Here is an 18,354-nt window from a genome sequence, read left to right as displayed (position 1 = left end):
AAGGAAAAAAGAAGTTTGACCAAGTAAAATGTCAGATGTGGTCCTGACAATTTAATGCATAAAATTAAATATCAGGCCTTGTTAATATTTGAGATTTTAGCCTTGTGCCTAAAATGGTTTTTGGAAGAGTGAAACTACAAGAGCTTAGATGTCACTGTTCTGGGTTGGTCAATACGTGGATGTTGAAGGCACTGTAACTGGCAATAATAGTTATGGGAAGGAAAATGGGACAAGTCTATCAGTCACTAGTGAGGAATGGAAGAACAGTGGCTGTAGTGAGGATAATGTGAGGAAGGAGAATGGTTATCTTGGATTACTGAGATATTTCTAGGGGGAGAGGAGAGGAGCTGAGAAAGCAGAAGAGGGGCCCCTACCTTACTTAGATGGAAGGAAGGTAGAATTTCCAGGGTCTGTTTTAGATAATTTTTAGAAAGCAAAACCATCAAAGAACCAAGAAGTTTCTATTGTGCCCAAATCTACAAGACAGAAGTGTGCTGATGATGAGTATTTTCCCAAAGGCACAGAGAAGGCAATGGTGAAAGATCTATCCTGAGTCAAACAGGTCAGTCTTTAAAAATGCAGGAGGTGGACATATTATGAACACCAGTGTGCCCACTGAAATGTCATCATTTTTTTTTACTTTTTTATTAGATATATTCTTCATTTACATTTTAAATGTTGTCCCCTTTCCTGGTTCCCCCACCCCCTGTGAAAGTCTCCTCTAACCCCTCTCCCCTCCACCTGTTCCCCAATCAACACTCTCCCACTTCCATGTCCTGATATTTCCCTACATTGCTGCATTGAGCCTTTCCAGGACCAAGGTCCTCCCTCCTCCCTTTGATGTCTTACAAGGCCACCCTCTGCTGCCTATGTGTTTGAAGTCATGGGTAACTCCATGTGTACTCTCTGGTTGATGGTTTTTCCCTGGGAGCTCTGGGTGTATTGCGTGGCTCATATTGTTTATCCTCCCATGGCGCTGCAAACCCCTTTAGCTCCTTGGATCCTTTCTCTATCTCTCCCACTGGGGACCCTGTGCTCAGTTCAATGGCTGGTTGAGTGTGTCCCCCTCTGTATTTGTCATGCACTAGCAGAGCCTCCCAGGTGACAACTATATCTGGCCCCAGACAGCAAGTACTTGTGGGAATCAATAATAGTGTCTGGGTTTGTAACTGTATATAGGATGGATCACTAGGTGGGGCAGTCTCTGGATGGTCCTTCCCTCAGACTCTGCTCTATACTTTGTCATTTGTATCTCCTTTTTGTGGGAATTTTGTTCCCTCTTCTAAGAAGGACCAGAATATCCATACATTGTTCTTCCTTCTTCTTGAGCATCATTTTATGTGTGAATTGAGTCTTGGGTATTCCAAGCTTCTGGGCTAATTGTACTTATCAGTGAGTGCATACCATGTGTGTTCTTTTGTGATTAGGTTACCTCACTCAGAATGATATTTTCCAGTTCCACCCATTTGCCCAAGAATTTTATGAATTCATTGTTTTTAACAGTTGAGTCTGTTAAAAACACTGCCCTGTAACATTGGATGTGGTAGACCTGTGCCATTTTGGACACAGGGAGGATCCTACTTCCTGATACTCTCTAGAGAACTGGCAGGAGCAGGTCATTTGAGAACTGGCACCAGCAGGGCATTCAAACAGGCAGAATTGGGGTATTTGAGAACCAGCATCAGCAGGGCATTCGAGATCCAGTAGCAGCAGAACATTTGAAAACTAGCAGCCTGCAGGGCATTTGACCTTTGTCAAGTCTGCCACAGGGAGACCCTACCACCTGATAATTCCTGGAGAACCAGCTGTTTGCAGGGCATTGGAGAGAAAAGGAATCCCAGGAGTACAGAAATACAGGCCTGCTGGACAGAGAAGATAGACAGCAAGACCAGCTAACACCAGAGATAACGAGATGGCCAAAGGCAAATGCAAGATCATTATCAACAGAAACCAAGGCAATATGGCACCATCAGAAACCAGTTCTCCACAACAGCAATCCTGGATGCTCCATCACATCAGAAAAGCAAGAGCTAGATTTAAAATTGCATCTCATATTGCTGATGGAGGACTGCAAGAAAGACATAAATAACTCTCTTAAAGAAATACAGAAGAACAAGGGTCAACAGGTAGAAGAAGTTAAAGAGAAAGCAAAAAAATCCCTTAAAGACATACAAGAGGATATGGATGAAAAGGTAGAAGCCCTAAAAGAAGAAACACAAAAATCTCTTAAAGAAATATGGGAGAACAATGGTCAACAGGTAGAACCCATTAAAGAGGCAATACAAAAATCCCATAGGGAATTATGGAAGAATATGTGTCAACATGCAGAAGCCCTTAAAGAGGAATCACAAAAATTCCTAAAAGAAACCCAGGGGTACATGGGCCAACAGCTAAAAGCCCTTAAAGAGGAAACACAATTCCTTAAAGAATTTCAGGAAAAAAGAAACAAGCAAGTGAAGGAACTGAACAAAATTATCCAGGATCTAAAAATGGAAATAGAAACAATAAAGAAATCACAAAGTGAGACATCTTTGAAGATAGAAAACCTTGGAAAGAATTCAGGAGTTAAACATGCAAGCATCAACAACAGAATACAAGAGATAGAAGAAAGAACATCAGATGCAGAACATACCATAGAAAACACTGACTCAACAGGCAAAGAAAATACAAAAAGCTTGAAACCCAAAACATCCAGGACATTGATGACACAATGAGAAGACCAAGCCTAAGGATTATAGGTATAAAAGAAAGCAAGGATTTACATCTTAAAGGCCCAGTAAATATCTTCAACACAATTATAGAAGAAAACATCCCTAACCTAAAGAAAGAGATGCCCATGAATATATAAGAAGTCTACAGAACTACAAACAGATTGGACCAGAGCAGAAATTCCTCACATCATATAATAATCAAAACACAAAATGCACCAAAGAAAGAATATTAAAAGCAGTAAGAGAAAGAGGTCAAGTAACATATAAAGGTAGACCTATCAGAATTACACCAGACTTCTCACCAGAGACTATGAAAGCCAGAAGATCCTGGGTAGATGTCAAACAGACCCTAAGAGAACATAAATGTCAGCCCAGACTACTATATCCAGCAAAACTTTCAATTACCATAGACAGAGAAAGCAGGACATTCCATGACAAAAGCAAATCTATACAATATCTTTCCACAAATCCAGCTCCACAAAGGATAATTGGTGGAAAATACCAACACAAGGCAGCAAACCACACCGTAGAAAAATCAACATGGTAATCTTTCAACAAACCCAATAGAAGATAGATATGCAACCAGAATTTCACCTTTAACTAAGAAGATATCAGTAAGCAACAATCACTTTTCCTTAATATCTCTTAATATCAATGGTCTCAATTCCCCTATAAAAAGACATAGACTAACAGACTGGATATGTAAACAGGACCCAATGTTTTGCTGCATGCAAGAAACCCACCTCAGTGCCAAAGACAGTCACTATTTAAGAGTCAAAGATTAGAAATCAAATTTCCAAGCAAATGGTCCCAAAAAAACAAGCTGGTGTAGCCATCCTAATACCGAGTAAAATTGATATTCAGTCCAAAGTTGTCAAAAAAGATAAGGAGGGACACTTCATACTGGTCAAAGGAAAAGTCTATCAAGATGAACTCTCAATTCTGAACATGTATGCTTCGAACGCAAGGACACCCACATTCATAAAAGAAACTTAAGGGCTGGAGAAATGGCTCAGTGGTTAAGAGCACTGACTGCTCTTCCAAAGGTCCTGAGTTCAAATCCCATCAACCACATGGTGGCTCACAACCTTATGTAATGAAATCTGACGCCCTCATCTGGTGTGTCTGAAGACAGCTACAGTGTACTTAGATATAACAATAAATAAATCTTTAATCCTCTCCAAGCTGAGTGATTCAATCTGGCTTCTCTCTCAGACTCTGACATTTTGCTCTTCTTGGCCTCAAACTAACTCGAGCAATCTGTTCTAATATATGGCTTCTTCTCATTCTCTCACTTAGCCTGTCTTCACCTGTGTCCAGATTGTTCTCTTTTTAACTTGTCTCTGTAAAACTCTCTCAATAAAACTGCCTCCTTTTTCTCTCACCATGCTTTTGTAAGTAGCCTCTTTCCTTTCTCATCTTGTGCAAGTTAGGTATATGCTATTCTGTCGAATCTTTCTCTGATTCATTACTTTGTCTGCCACTCAATTACACATCATTTTCAAACATGGGTGCTTCCTTTTATAAACTAACTGTACCTTCATTGTTTAGGATTAATGGTGTTTACTAAGGGCATATCTGTATTCCAGAGGGATTAAAGTTGTGTGCTAAGGACTAAAGCTCATTACAACTAGAAACATTTTTTTCAGTAAATAACACAATCTTGGGGTTCACAGTGTTGTGAAATATCCTGCAGCAGTCCATCTTTACTGAGAGCATATGGTAAGTTACTTTTGTCTTGAAATTGAGTGGTGGAGTTTCAGCTAATACAAGTTATAAAATCTTGGCTTTCTTCATTCCTGTGATGCCAGGCACCCTTTTATATAGTGACAGGTGGTGGTAGTTCATCTATGACACCAGAACTTCTCAGGAACCTGAGCTAAGAATGCATGTTATATGCTTTGTAGTACATAAGAGAGGGTAGATATGACTTCCAAGTATAGGCTCTGTTTGTATCTACCCTCTGTATACCCTCCTGAGCATATACTCAGAGGATTCCCCAGCATGCAATAAGGATACATGCTCCACTATGTTCATAGCAGACTTATTTATAATAGCCAGAAGCTGAAAAGAACCAAGATGTCCCTCAATGGTGGAATGGATATGGAAAATGTGGTATATTTACACAATGGAATACTACTCAGCAATTAAAAACAATGAATTCATGAAATTCTTAGGCAAATGGTTGGAACTGGAAAATATCATTCTAAGTGAGATAACCCAATCACAAAAGAATGCACATGGAATGCAATCACTGAGAATTGGATATTAATTCGCGTAGAAGCTCTGAATTTTGAAGGCACAATTAGCATATCAAATGATACCCAAGAAGAAGGAAGGAGAGGGCCCTGGTTCTGAGAAGACTTGATCCAGCATTGTAGGGGAGTATCAGAACAGAGAAACTGGAGGGGGTGATTGGGAAATGGGCAGAGGGAAGAGGGCTTATGAAACCTACTGTGGGGGAAGGGGGGAACTGGGAAAGGGAAAAGCATTTGGAATATAAACAAAGAATATAGAAAATTTTTTAAAAAATCAAAAAATATATACAGCAAGGAACCACCCATAAAAAATAAAACTCTAATTGTTGTTCAATTATAAAAAAATCTATGATGTAATTCATTAAAAATAAAACATAAATTATCACAAAAAAGTCTGTCATCTATTCAAGGCTGTCATGGGAAGTGCCTCAGAGTTTCTCTGATTCCGTTCCCAGAGCATTTGCCATTTGTGTATAGGAAGACTACCGATTTTTGTGAGTTAATGTTGAGTACTGTCACTTTGTTGAAGTTGCCAGGCCTATCTTTACATCAAGGCCTTCCATTCTCTGTATGTAAAGGCTTGTGTGACTAATCCTATCTGTGTTTTTATATACAGATCTACCTACAGGGACATTACACCCACCCATATAAATCCACTGTAAGTTGAAAATGTTGACAGTTTATAAATGCCTTTAACATACCTAAGCACTGGACATCTGAAGGCAAGAGCTTGCAGAGCAGCGAGTTGTGTCACTGGAGTGTCTTTCTGATCACGTGACAGACTGGGAGCCACAGCTTTATTGCAGCCGCTCAGTACAGCCAATATCAAAATTCACAATTCAGGGTGCAGCCTGGTGTGGTGGTGCAAGCCTGGAGGAGCTAAGGGGTAGGGGGTAAGGGGTAAGGGGTAAGGGGTAAGGGCCATGAGTTTGAGGACAACCTGGTCTACAGAGCAACTCACTGTTTCAGGTCCATGAAGATCCAGCTCAAACATACAACCAAGCAACAACAACAACAACAACAAGAACACACTTAAAAATGGCAGTACAGTTTCTGAAAAGTATACATGGCTATCACATGATCATAATATTGGGAAACTGCTGCACCAACCATCACAAGCCAGAGACTGTGTTAAGGGTTTGCTTCTATCATAAGGACAAATTTTTCACAAAGTATGAAAGCCAGTGAACAACAATTTGAACCAAGCAGTACCCCCAGAGCTCCCAGGGACTAATCCACCAACTAAAGACTACACATGGAGAACCCATGACTCCAGCCACATATGTAGCAGAGGCTGGTCTTGTTGGACATCAATGAGAAGAGAGGCCCTTGGTCCTGAGAAGGCTCAATGCCCCAGTGTAGGGGAATACCAGGACAAGGAAGTGGGAATGAGTGGGTTAGGAAGCAGGTGTGGGGAGGTTTAGGGAGTTTTTGGAGAGGAAACAAGGAAAGGGGATACCATTTGAAATGTAAATAAAGCAAATATCTAATGAAAAAAAGATTTACCTCAGAGATCATATGTCTTCACTGAGAGCTTTGGGAATCTCAGGTATTTAGCATAGTGACTCTGGTTAGACTCTTTCTGATATTCTCTAACTTAGTAAATATTGGTATTTGTGCCTAAGTAAGGAAAACCACCATTAGTGATAGTTGCCATTACATGGAAAACCTTTTTACAGAGCTTCTTTGATTTTTTTTAAAAAAGATGTATGTATGTATTTTATATTTGTGAGTGCCCTGTCTGCATGTACACCTGCAGGCAAGAAGAAAGGATCAGATCTCATTATAGGTGGTGTGAGCCACCATGTGGTTGCTGAGAATTGAACTCAGGGCCATCTGGAAGAAGAGCCAGTGCTCTTAACCTCTGAGGCTTAATCTCTCCAGCCCCACAAGAACTTCTGTAATTACATCAGAGTTCAAGGTGTTTAAATAGGATGCAAAGGAACAGCTCAGTGAATCGAGGAGAAGGAGTCTGAGGAGAAGGAGTCTGAGGAGAAGGAGTCTAAGTGCCTGAGTGGTGTCAGAGAGAACACAAACCAGGCTGAAGGAAATGATGAAGGCAGGCCTGGGCTTGATATCAGGACTCCATGAGGAGAGACAGAAACCCTGAGGAGGACTCAAGCTGAGAGGGGGAGTCCAGTAACTCAGCTAGAACCCGCAGGAAACCCTGACAAATAGAAGATCAGGACTCAAAGTTAAAGCAGAGATCTAGAGTAAATAATCAAGGAATACGGAGAAGAAAATAACACGGGAAAGGAACACCCAGGAAATGAGGGACACCATGGACAAACCAAACCTTGGAATTACAGGCCCAGGGGAGGAGAAGAAGCCCGAGTCAGTGGCATAGAGCAGAGCAGACCAGCAGGGTCATAGATGAGAACTTCCCCAGACTAAGGAAAGACACAAGAAGTGCACAGAACACCAAAGAGACCAGACCAGAAAAGACACGCTGCAGCATGTGTACACACCGACATCACACGTGTGCACACGCATGAAATAATAACAATGATGACGATAATAATAATAATTTAAAAAACTGAATGTCAGTTCTGCAGCAATCTCATAGCTTTTATTTGCAAGCTCATGGCACGGATCCTTAGGAGTTATTCCAAGAAAGTGAGAGGATTCGCTTAATGGTACTGTCCTCCTACCAAACCAGAAACTGCAGGCACGTAATCGATTTTCAAAGCGCTCAGTCACGGCTGGAGAGATGGCTCCATGGTACAGAGCACTTGCTGTTCTTCCTGAGGACCTGGATTCTATTCCCAGCACCCACATGGGTGGTCACAACATCTGTGACTCTAGTTCCAGGGACTCCTGAGCCCTCCCTGTCTCCGCAGGCACCGGAGCGTGTGTGTCAGGCACAGACATACACGTGGGCAATAATGTTCACACATATAAAAATAAGTAAAATAATTAAGAGGTTTTAGTCTGCTTTGAGGTAAAACCATCTCCTTCATTCCAGGACAGGAGGCCACATCTAGAAGCTAAAACTGTAGAATGGGGATGGGGAGTGCGGGGTGGGGAGTGGGGGACTAAGGGGTGGGGGTACGACTTGTACTTCCCTTCCTAATCCATGCTTGAATGTTAAAAACGTCTTGAGTACTGGAATTTTACTTGGATGACTTCAGCATTGCGTCCGATGCTGTACACACACTGCACAGTCTGACCCAGGTTAACAGTCCAAGCTCAGTCACTGCGTCCTCTTTTTGCTCTTTTCGAGATAGAGTTCGATGTTTAGGACTGGCACCCAAACTCCCAACCTCCTGCCTCAGTCCCTCAGTTATAGGGATTACAGTCGTGAACACTCAATTATTTCTTAATTGGTCTCCTCAATAAAAAGAAGCTATAAATCAAGTTATATTAACACCATGGGCGCTTAACAAACATATCCTTATTGTCCTGACCTGAGTTTGCCCGTTCTGAGATAAGCTTATATTCATTTCCTGGTTTTTTTCTTCCATTTGTTAAACAAAACAACCCCCCCCCCCCAAAAAAAAGTACCCCAGGAACTGTCAATTTCACTCTGTCTCTTCCTGGATCCTGGCTTCTCAGACTCCAGCCCAGATGTGAGCCTGAATTAGGGCATAATGTCTGCCCAGGTCTCCAGATCTGGCTGGACTCCAACCAACCTGAGCCCTCACCCTAAGGCACCACTCCACCCCCACTCCAACCACACTCCCCTGCCCCGCCCCTGCCCCTGCCCCAAGGCTCGCCCCACCCCACATGGACTCCCCTGCCCCGCCACTGCCCCACTGCTCGCCCCGCCCCACAGAGACTCTCCAGCACAGCGCACCCTATGGCATCATCCCCACAGCGTGCCCCTCCCCAGACCCATGGCGCAACCTGCCTCCCCCCACTTTCCCTCAAGCTTTCCGCCCCACTGCCTGCTACTTCCTCTTCTCTCTTCAGTTTCCCAGATCGCTGCCCCTGAGCACAGAGGCTCCAAGCACGCTGCGGAGCAGAAGCCAGAGCCGCTTGTGCCTTCCAAAGACCAGAGCTGCAACAACAAGTCCTGTGCAAGTAGCAACCTGGGCCCCTGCATTTTCTGTCAGCGGTGAGTGTGGGCCAGCAGGATGCAGAAGAGTGCAGTAGAGGGCTGGGAAACCCCTGCAGCTTCATTTGCCAGTGTGAAATGCAAAGAAACTTGGTCACATCACACAGTCCTTAGAGGCTCCATGTTTGGGGCAGGTTGGAAATATACAACTTTTGATTTCCAAATGTATGAAGCTGGTGTTGGGCAGGTAAAAGTTTTACTGAGCAGCGGAGATACCAGAAGTTCATAAGAAACTTGTTAACACTGTTATTTTAAGGGAGCTTGGCAATTTATTATTTTTTCCATGATATAAATGGATTTTTTTCCAGCAATCTCTAGTTTGGTATACAGACATTCATCAACTTCTTATGAGTCTTCCTCAGATAGTGCTATAAAGGTTTCAACAGACAGAAAAATTAAAGGTCAAAATTATTAGATTGCAAGCCTTTTAGTGGATTGTGTATCCATGATGCTATTTTGTTTTATTTTCTTCTGTAGCACGAGAAATGTAGTCACTCATTAGTTCTAGAGAGACAGAAAGATTCATAGGAACACCTCTTTCCTAAGCACAGTGTGTCCAGCCTGTGCATTTACACGTGAGATCTCCTTATGGTGTAACACGTGCCTCTCCTGCATCAATGTGCATTAAGACACAAACACACGCAGAACTTATTTCTGCACATACTGTGGCTGAGCATCTGTGAAGCATTTGAGAAGGGGAGAAATAAACGGAAATAAAATGCAAACTAGAATGGAGGGCTTGCGGAAGCCATGGACGTGGAGAAATCAGAAGGGACACAGGTGCACTGAGGGACCCTCGAAGGTGAAAGTTGCATTTTCAAGTGATTGTTTTTGTTTGTTTTTGTTTTGAGTGTCTGAGCGTTTTGCTTGCATGTGTGTAGGTGCTCTGTGTGCTTGTCTGGGGCCCGTAGAGGCCAGAGAGGGCACTGCATCCCCTGATCTGGAGTTGTAGATGTTGTGAGTCCCTGCATTGGGCAGGGGCTGGAATAGGAAGGGTATGTGCTCTTAGTTGCTGAGCCCTAGCTTCAGCCCCTTAAGGTGTTACTGTGACCATGACAAGAAGGGGTTGCTCATCCCCACAGCTCAGGAGCAATAAGGGAAGTGCACTGTTTGCAGAGAGGCTCTTGCCTGTTTGGTTTTGAGGGAAGGTTTCTTGCGTGTGTTAATTTGGGTGTAGAGGAGGCTCAAAGGAAGACTGTGCTCCGAACCATCCCATAATGCCAGCAGCAGTGCCCACACCAGGTCAACTGTGGCTGTCATTTTCCTTACCCTGTGAAGTACAGACACCCTGGATGAGCAGGTCTTACTTAGAGATGCACCGAGATTTCATATGCGGTTGTGTGAGTCTCATGTTCTGTAAGTATTTGGTAGGTACTTACCTTGTGGCCACATTGCGTATATTTCGGGGACACCATGTGACATGAGTGTATCTGTATGTGTGTATATATGTGCAGTTTCTATATGTGATTCAGATTCAGTGCATGAGAACCAGGATCAGTGCAGCACAGTTTTCCTGTCATCACGGACATTTTGTTGACTATTTTTTAAGTTTGTTTGTAGTTGAAAACTGTTTGAAGTAGGATATCTTCGAGTCAGTTGCTTGAGGAAATTAATTAGAATTAAGGTGGATTATGAAAATTAAAGAACTTAAAAGCCCTACTTTGTGCATGTCACACACACATACACACACATCACATATACACAGATACACAGACATATACACACACATATACATATCCACACATGCACACACACAGATATATATACACACACTTACACCCATCACACATGCACACAAGTACACGCACATGCACACAAATGCACACGCATACACACACATGCACACACACATGCTACATTGATAGATATGAAGCTAAAATTTCTTCTCCAAGAGATTGTTTTGCCCACATTGCTACAGAACCAAAAATTGATAGTGTAGATGACTGTGGCATCACAGTTTTTCTCTTTAGTACTGGCTTTGTTAGTCCAGAATTAACATTAGACACCCCGTCGATTTACTATGCACAGTCTGTGGCTCTGGGCGCATTCAGAAGTACACAAGCACGTTTCCAGCACCTGCTCTGCTTATTTAAACCTAGAGATGCATTTCCACAGTTTCTCTTGCTCTTTTCAGTGTGTGGGAGAGGGAAGGGTGGACACTGTGTGTGGAGGGGGATCATAGGATAACTTGTAAGGCCTTGTTGAGGCACAGTCTCTCCTGTGTTTTGCCATGCTGAGTACTAGCTGACCCATCATCTTCTAGGTGCTATTGCTGAAATACTTGCATTTCCAGGGGCCCCTGTGCTGGAATTGACTTGAACGCTCTCTCCCTGAGGACTAGCTTTTATGGTACTAGAAGGTACCATGCATGCTTCCAAAGGAGGAAGAGAACCAACAGTCCTACCAAGAGAGGCCACTCCTGCAGAGAGTTGTTGGTTACTGAACACAAACCTTGCCAGTAACCAGCAAGTTAAGTCTCTTTGGGCCTAAGACCTACTCAGCAATAGGCATACAATAATGCCTGGTACAGGAAACCTAGGTAACTAGCTTGTGCTAATTACTGGGAGGAGAATCTATAACCACTAATTTACTAAACAAGCATAGTCCTTGACAACTCTCTGCACTCACACGCTCCATATACTCATAGGTGTGTGTGATCTTTGCCCCTCATCAAGGAAACTTCTTTTGGTAACAGATAGACTGCTACAGAAAACCACGACAGTTAAACTGTGGCTTTGGAGCCCAGTTCCACTGGATATGTGTTCGAAGCACTCTCATGCCTATGGCTCTGTGGCAGAGAGAGCAGACAGATTGTAAGAGCCAGAGGATGGGGGAGTTTGCAGTGAGAGTGTGTCTCCAGTACCATGAGAATCTGCACCCACCAGGTCTCATCAGCCTGACTGGCCACATGTGAGCAGAGTAAGCAGCACATCAAGGAACAACCAGTGAACATGCCAACTGCACGGAGGAAAGTGCAGGAGGCCAACCCTCCGAGAGGGTGCCAGCCCCACTTCCCAGGCATCCCCACCCTGGGGCATCAAGTCCCACAGGATTAGGTGCGTCCTCTCCCACTGAGGCCAGAGTAAACAGCCCTTTGATGCACATGTTTGTGCTGCTTGGTTGGTAGTTAGATCCCTGAGCTGCCAGGAGGCTGGGTTAGTCTTCCTAGGGGGATGCCATCCCCTCCAGCTTTTTCAGTCCTTCCCTTAACTCTTTCACAGGGGTCCCAACCTTAGTGCAATGGTTGGCTGTAAGTATCCACACCTGTCTCAGTCGGATGCTGGTAGAGCCTCTCCAAGGACAGTGTGTGTGGGGGTGCAGGCATCGGGTGAAGAACCCTGGGAGGGGAGACCAGGAGGGGGCAACATTTGGATGTAAATGAGCAAAATAATTAATTAAAAAATGTGATGGCCTCATCTTGAATGACCTTCAGGACATGACTGAGAGACCAATTGGGAACATTTTTATTAGAATAGAATCCTGAAATATGGACTGAAGACATAGAAAATCTATGTCTCCTGCCAGCAAACACAGCAGAGCATCAGTGATGGTGTCAGGCTCTGATGCCCGCCCATGGCAGAGATCCCAAGATGGGCCAGTCACTGCCTTACCTATAGTCTCTCTCTTTTTTTTTTTTGTATTTATTAATTTATATTTATTTATTTTATTTATTTTTTATTTTCTGTATTCTTTGTTTACAATCCAAAAGCTTTTCCCTTTCCCTGTCCCCCCCCCCCCCCAACATATGTCCCATAAGTCCCCTTCTCTCCATCCATTCTCCTATCTTTCCCCTCCCTTTTCTCTGTCCTGGTACTCCCCTACAATGCTGGATCAAGCCTTTCCAGGATTAGGGCCCTCTTCTTTCTTCTTCATGGGAATCATATGATATGCTAATTGTATCTTCAGTATTCAGAGCTTCAGGGCTAATTAATATCCACTTATCAATGATTGCATTTCATGTGTATTTTTTTGTGATTGTGTTACCTCACTTAGGATATTTTCCAGTTCCATCCATTTGCCTAAAAAATTCATGAATTCATTGTTCTTAATTGCTGAATAGTAGTACTCCATTGTGTATATATACCACATTTTCGGTATCCATTCCTCCATTGAGGGATATCTGGGTTCTTTCCAGCTTCTGGATATTATAAATAAGGCTGCTATGAACACAGTGGAGCATGTGTCCTTATTGCATTCTGGGGAATCCTCTGGGTATATGCCCAGGAGAGGTATAGCAGGGTCCTCCGGAAGTGTCATGCCCAGTTTTCTTAGGAACCACCAGACTGACTTCCATAGTGGTTGTACCATCTTACAATCCCACCAGCAGTGAAGGAGTGTCCCTCTTTCTCCACATCCTCGCCAACGCTTGCTGTCTCCTGAATTTTTAACCTTAGCCATTCTGACTGGTGTGAGGTGAAATCTCAGGGTTGTTTTGATTTGCATTTCCCTAATGGCTAATGATGTTGAACATTTCTTAAGGTGCTTCTCGGCCATCTGAATTTCTTCAGGTCAAAATTCTTTGTTTAGGTCTGTACCCCATTTTTTAATAGGGTTATTTGGTTCTTTGGGGTCTAACTTCTTGAGTTCTTTGTATATTCGGATATTAGCCCTCTATCTGATATAGGGTTGGTGAAGATCTTTTCCCAATTTGTTGGTTGCTGTTTTGTTCTTTTGACAGTGTCCTTTGCCTTACAGAAACTTTGTAATTTTATGAGGTCCCATTTGTCAATTCTTGATCTTAGAGCATAAGCTATTGGTGTTATGTTCAGGAACTTTTCCCCCTGTACCGATGTCCTCAAGGGTTTTCCCCAGTTTCTTTTCTATTAGTTTCAGTGTGTCTGGTTTTATGTGGAGGTCCTTGATCCACTTGGAGTTGAGCTTAGTACCAGGAGATAAGAATGGATCAATTCGCATTCTCCTGCATGCTGACCTCCAGTTGAACCAGCACCATTTGTTGAAAAGGCTATTTTTTTCCCACTGGATGTTTTCAGCTATTTTGTCGAAGATCAAGTGACCATAGGTATGTGGATTCATTTCTGGGTCTTCAATTTTATTCCATTGGTCCGCTTGCCTGTCCCTGTGCCAATACCATGCAGTTTTTTAACACTATTGCTCTCTTGGCGTGACTCTAACCAAACAAGTGAAAGATCTATACGACAAGAACTTCAGGTCTCTAAAGAAGGAAATTGAAGAAGACCTCAGAAAATGGAAAAATCTGCCATGCTCATGGATTGGCAGGATTAATATAGTTAAAATGGCCTTCTTGCCAAAAGCGATCTACAGATTCAACGCAATCCCCATCAAAATCCCAACTCAGTTCTTCACAGAGTTAGCAAAAGCAATTTTCAAATTTATCTGGAATAACAAAAAACCCAGGATAGCTAAAACTATTCTCAACAGTAAAAGAACTTCTGGGGGAATTAGTATCCTATAGTCTCTTTTTATCCCTACAGTTCTTTTAGACAGCAACAGTTCTGGGTCAGAAATTCTGAAGGTTGGTTGGGAACTCCATCCCTCCACTTGGGGCCCAGGCTATCTACTGGGAGTGGTCTCTTCACCTTCCATCTTCCCACTGTGGGGCATTTTGGCTCAGACCACACTTATTGAGTCCTGGGAGTCTTTCCCCGCCCAGGTCTCTGGGCATATTTATTTTCTTTGTTCCTCTCGAAGAACAATTTCTCATGACCTTGTCTTTGAAGACCTGGTATTTTACGCTTCAGTTCATTTAGTCTCTTGTGGATTCTTTCTCCTGAATTTTTAAAGATTTGTGTGCAAACTTTTCCAAAATGTCTATCTTGCAAAAATTCTGTATTTATTACTCATATACTATATGCTGTTATCTTTGGCTTATTTCCTTCAGTTGTCTATCTTTCTGAAGTTGCTGTCCACTTTCAGTTAACTTTCTCAATGATTTGTTCAACATTTTACCTAATTAAATACATTTATATTCAGTCGCTGACACATTATGATCTTCTGAGGAAGTTCTGTTACCTTGTTTCCAACCTTTCTTGTGTTTCTTTGCTGTGCACCAGTGACTGTGAATAAATTTTATACAGCGATGTAATGATTTGTAAAGCAAGCTTCCTTCTACTGAGCACTTACTTCCCAGCACTGGTCAAAGTGGAGAAAATAAACCACAGTAAAAATACCAGAGCCAACTAATAATAATAATAATAATAATTTAAAAATAATCATAATAAGCATATTGAAAGTAACAGACAAAATCTAGAATAAAACATGAAATTAGAAACTGATAAAGGTAAAAAAACAATTGTAAAGAGAAAAGGAAAAGGAGAGGAAGAGAAAAGAACAAGAGATTAAAAACAATATAGTTACAAAAATTTAAAATGTATAAATAAAGCAGATGAATTGCAGGCTTGTCTGTAATACTGACACTTGGAAGTTGAGGGAGAAGTATCACAAATTTGAGGCAAGTCTGAGCCATACAAGGAAAACCTGTCACAAAATTAGCAACAAGATTAAGTAAACACAAGACAGAGAATTTTAAAACATTAAAACATTTTAAAATATTAAAACCAATGTAATATTAAAATAACACATAATGTTTTAATATCTAGAAGGCAGGGAATGAGAAGAGCCTCTCTCTTGTGGCTTTCAGAGAATTTTCCAGATCTGGGGGCATCAGGTCATAGTTGGTCTGTCTCCTTGCTCTCTGTTGCCACCTTACAGGTTGGCGCTGTGCACAGTACTCAGGTGCTGCACACAGTACTCAGGTACTGCACACAGTACTCAGGTGCTGCACACAGTACTCAGGTGCTGTGCACAGTACTCAGGTGCTGTACACAGTACCCTGGAGCTAAAATAACATGGCATCCATCATTCACGCTGCTGACTTCCCTCCCTTGCGTACCGCTTTCCTTCTGCCCAGAGGACTCTGTGGCCCGTGGTCTATGTGAAAACTTCAGTTTGTGGGTTTTGTCCAAACAAAGTGGGGCCTCCCAGATGCTTTGGGGGAAGTGGAGATGGCAAACAGAGCTTGGGTTTCTGCAATGAGGAGGAGGAATCCTGGGACCTGAGCTCTCTGCCTACCTAGGATTTTCAGATCCTACCCAGCAGTTAACTCCACACAGTGAGGAGGAAACCCTGGAGACTGAGTCATCTTTGCAACCTGGAGTCAGAGCTCTCAGCCCCTGTCTGTCACAGGCAACATGCAGTGTGAGGCAGTTTCAGAAAGCCAGGGTCTGCCAGCCTCCTGCTCAGACCTCTCAGGCTCAGCAGTCATCCACAGGAGCCATGCTGTTCCTGATTGCAGGAGGCAGGGCTGCCTGTCCTCATTCCTGCACAGCCTGAGCCCCCAGGGTGTCTGTCAGTCACCCCCACTTCTGCTACTGTCCCTCATGGCTGCCTACCAACCAGTGTATCCAGGGCACCATGACCTCTGCTGGATGATTTTGAATTCCCTCCACAGTCAAACTCAGAACCTAGAAGCTCCTGGTTCTAGCAGTCTGAGAAATGGAGAGTATACAACTCAGGCTCTGCCCATCCCCCTGTTTCTTTGTATTTTATGGGGCAGTAATTATCACAGTAAGCCTTGCCATGAGTGGCTCCAGTTCATAAAGCAGTGGTTTGCTTTGTTTTAGAAGCAAATGTTGAAGCAAAATGACTTTGTAACTTATGTGTGCAAATATTTAGCACTTTGAAAAATAGGTTGTTAAATAACTTATTAATAAAAATATATACGCCTATGAACATACTAAGCTTGGAACACCTAGACACATGGTTGTTTGAAGACCTTGTCAAAGAAACAAAGCTTGTATGCTTGTCTAAAACACCAGAGTCACGAGTCCTGCAGTGCCCTCTCTTGGGTCCTCACTGAGCCATCACCATGAACACAGTCAACAAACTCTCAAGTCCAGCCTCAGGATTTCTGCTGACCACAATCACCCCACTTGAAATGGCCCACGTGAGCTCCCTTAGGTTCAGACCCCTTATCCAAGGTATCTGCTCTGTGCTCTGAAGCAGTCTGTACCTTACTCACAGTGTGCCTTGAACCAACTGTATATTTCAGCTGTCCTGTTACACAATAGCTCAATCTGGATGTGTATCTGACTTATACTATATCATAATGTTCTTTTGAAGTAAGTAAAATCTGCCCCCTCATCTGTCTCTTTCTTTATTAATTATAGAGAACATTCATCTTCTGCTCAATGTGCTCATTAGTCCTTTAGGAATGTGGTGTCTAAGGTCTATGTACTCAGTCATGTCTGTGCTCATCTGGGTCCTCAGGTGATCACAGAGATGAGTTCTGTTCATCAGGAAGGAGTCTACCTATGGCAGCCCAGTTTAAAACCATCTGCGAGTGTGATGATCTGTGTTATGACTGACATTCAACTTCCTATTGGTTTTCCTCCCACAGAAGGAAGAACCTCCTGAGATGGCGACCAATCATGACCCCACTGTAATCCCAATGATAGAAAGGCATCGATGTGACCTTCCTGAAACAAACACCAGTGACCCGGAGACACTGACTGAAGAGGCTGTGCTGAGTTTTCACAACATCAGCTACCGAGAAACAGTGCAGAGTGGCTTTCCACTTCGGAAAAAGACACAAGTGATAGAAAGACTATCGAACATCAAGTATGTCCGTGAGCTAAAGACAATGCCATATGGATTAACGCTCTGAAGAAACACAGACTTTCTCTTTATAAATAAGCTGTGTGTGTGTATGTTTGTAGATATGTGTGTGTATAAGTATATGTGCATACAAGTACATGTGCATGCGTGTCATCAGATGTGTGGATGCTATTACACATGTGGCACAAGGGTCTCAGAGGACAACCTTGAGCATTGGCCTTTTCCTTTACCTTGTTGAAGAAAAGAATCTCTGATTGTGCACTGCTGTGTATGGCCGGCTAGCAGCCTGCAAGCTTCTAGAGATTCTCCTGTCTCTGTCTCCTTTCTCCACTGGCTCTAGAGATGCCCACTACTGCACCCAACGTTGTTAGTTCTGGGGGTTTAAATTAGGTCCTTAACTACTAAGTGCTTCCCCATCAATCCAGCCTTAACATGTTCTACCTACAGATAGGTTCATGACCACAGTGAATTTAACAGGGTGGTGACTAAAGAACAGAAGAATGACATTAATGACACTAAACGTTGATTCTTTGGAAGTACAAAGAAGCTTGGAAAACTCTTAGACGCAGTACCAAAAAAGATCATGATAAATGACTTTAATTCAATAAAATCAGGGATGAGAAAGTAATACCAAAAACATACTGTTAAAATCAAGAGATGATAAAGAAATATTGAAAATTTAAATTCTAGAAATTTGAAAGTCTAAAAGAACTGGGCACATTTCTATGTACAC

General features: G+C 42.7%; 2 protein-coding genes across 2 annotated transcripts in view; both read left to right on the top strand.

Annotated features, from left to right (window-relative positions):
- Positions 1-8,936: 8,936 nt before the first annotated feature.
- LOC127696114 (ATP-binding cassette sub-family G member 3-like) overlaps positions 8,937-18,354 on the top strand; it is a 120,836-nt gene continuing 111,418 nt past the window's right edge. The window contains exon 1 of the mRNA XM_052198625.1: positions 8,937-9,026. The gene's annotated coding sequence lies outside the window, so the exon portion shown is untranslated. The remainder of the gene's footprint in view (positions 9,027-18,354) is intronic.
- The window catches only part of LOC127696115 (ATP-binding cassette sub-family G member 3-like), a 52,158-nt gene continuing 42,740 nt past the window's right edge, over positions 8,937-18,354 (top strand). Inside the window, exons 1-2 of the mRNA XM_052198628.1 lie at positions 8,937-9,026; positions 17,404-17,624. Of these exons, the coding sequence (XP_052054588.1) occupies positions 17,422-17,624 (203 nt within the window). The 5' untranslated portion in view covers positions 8,937-9,026; positions 17,404-17,421. The remainder of the gene's footprint in view (positions 9,027-17,403; positions 17,625-18,354) is intronic.

This window comes from Apodemus sylvaticus, chromosome 11, assembly GCF_947179515.1.
Source record: "Apodemus sylvaticus chromosome 11, mApoSyl1.1, whole genome shotgun sequence".
NCBI lineage: Eukaryota > Metazoa > Chordata > Mammalia > Rodentia > Muridae > Apodemus > Apodemus sylvaticus.
The sequence above is the reverse complement of the archived record's forward strand: the minus strand, read 5'-3'. Positions and strand labels throughout refer to the sequence as shown.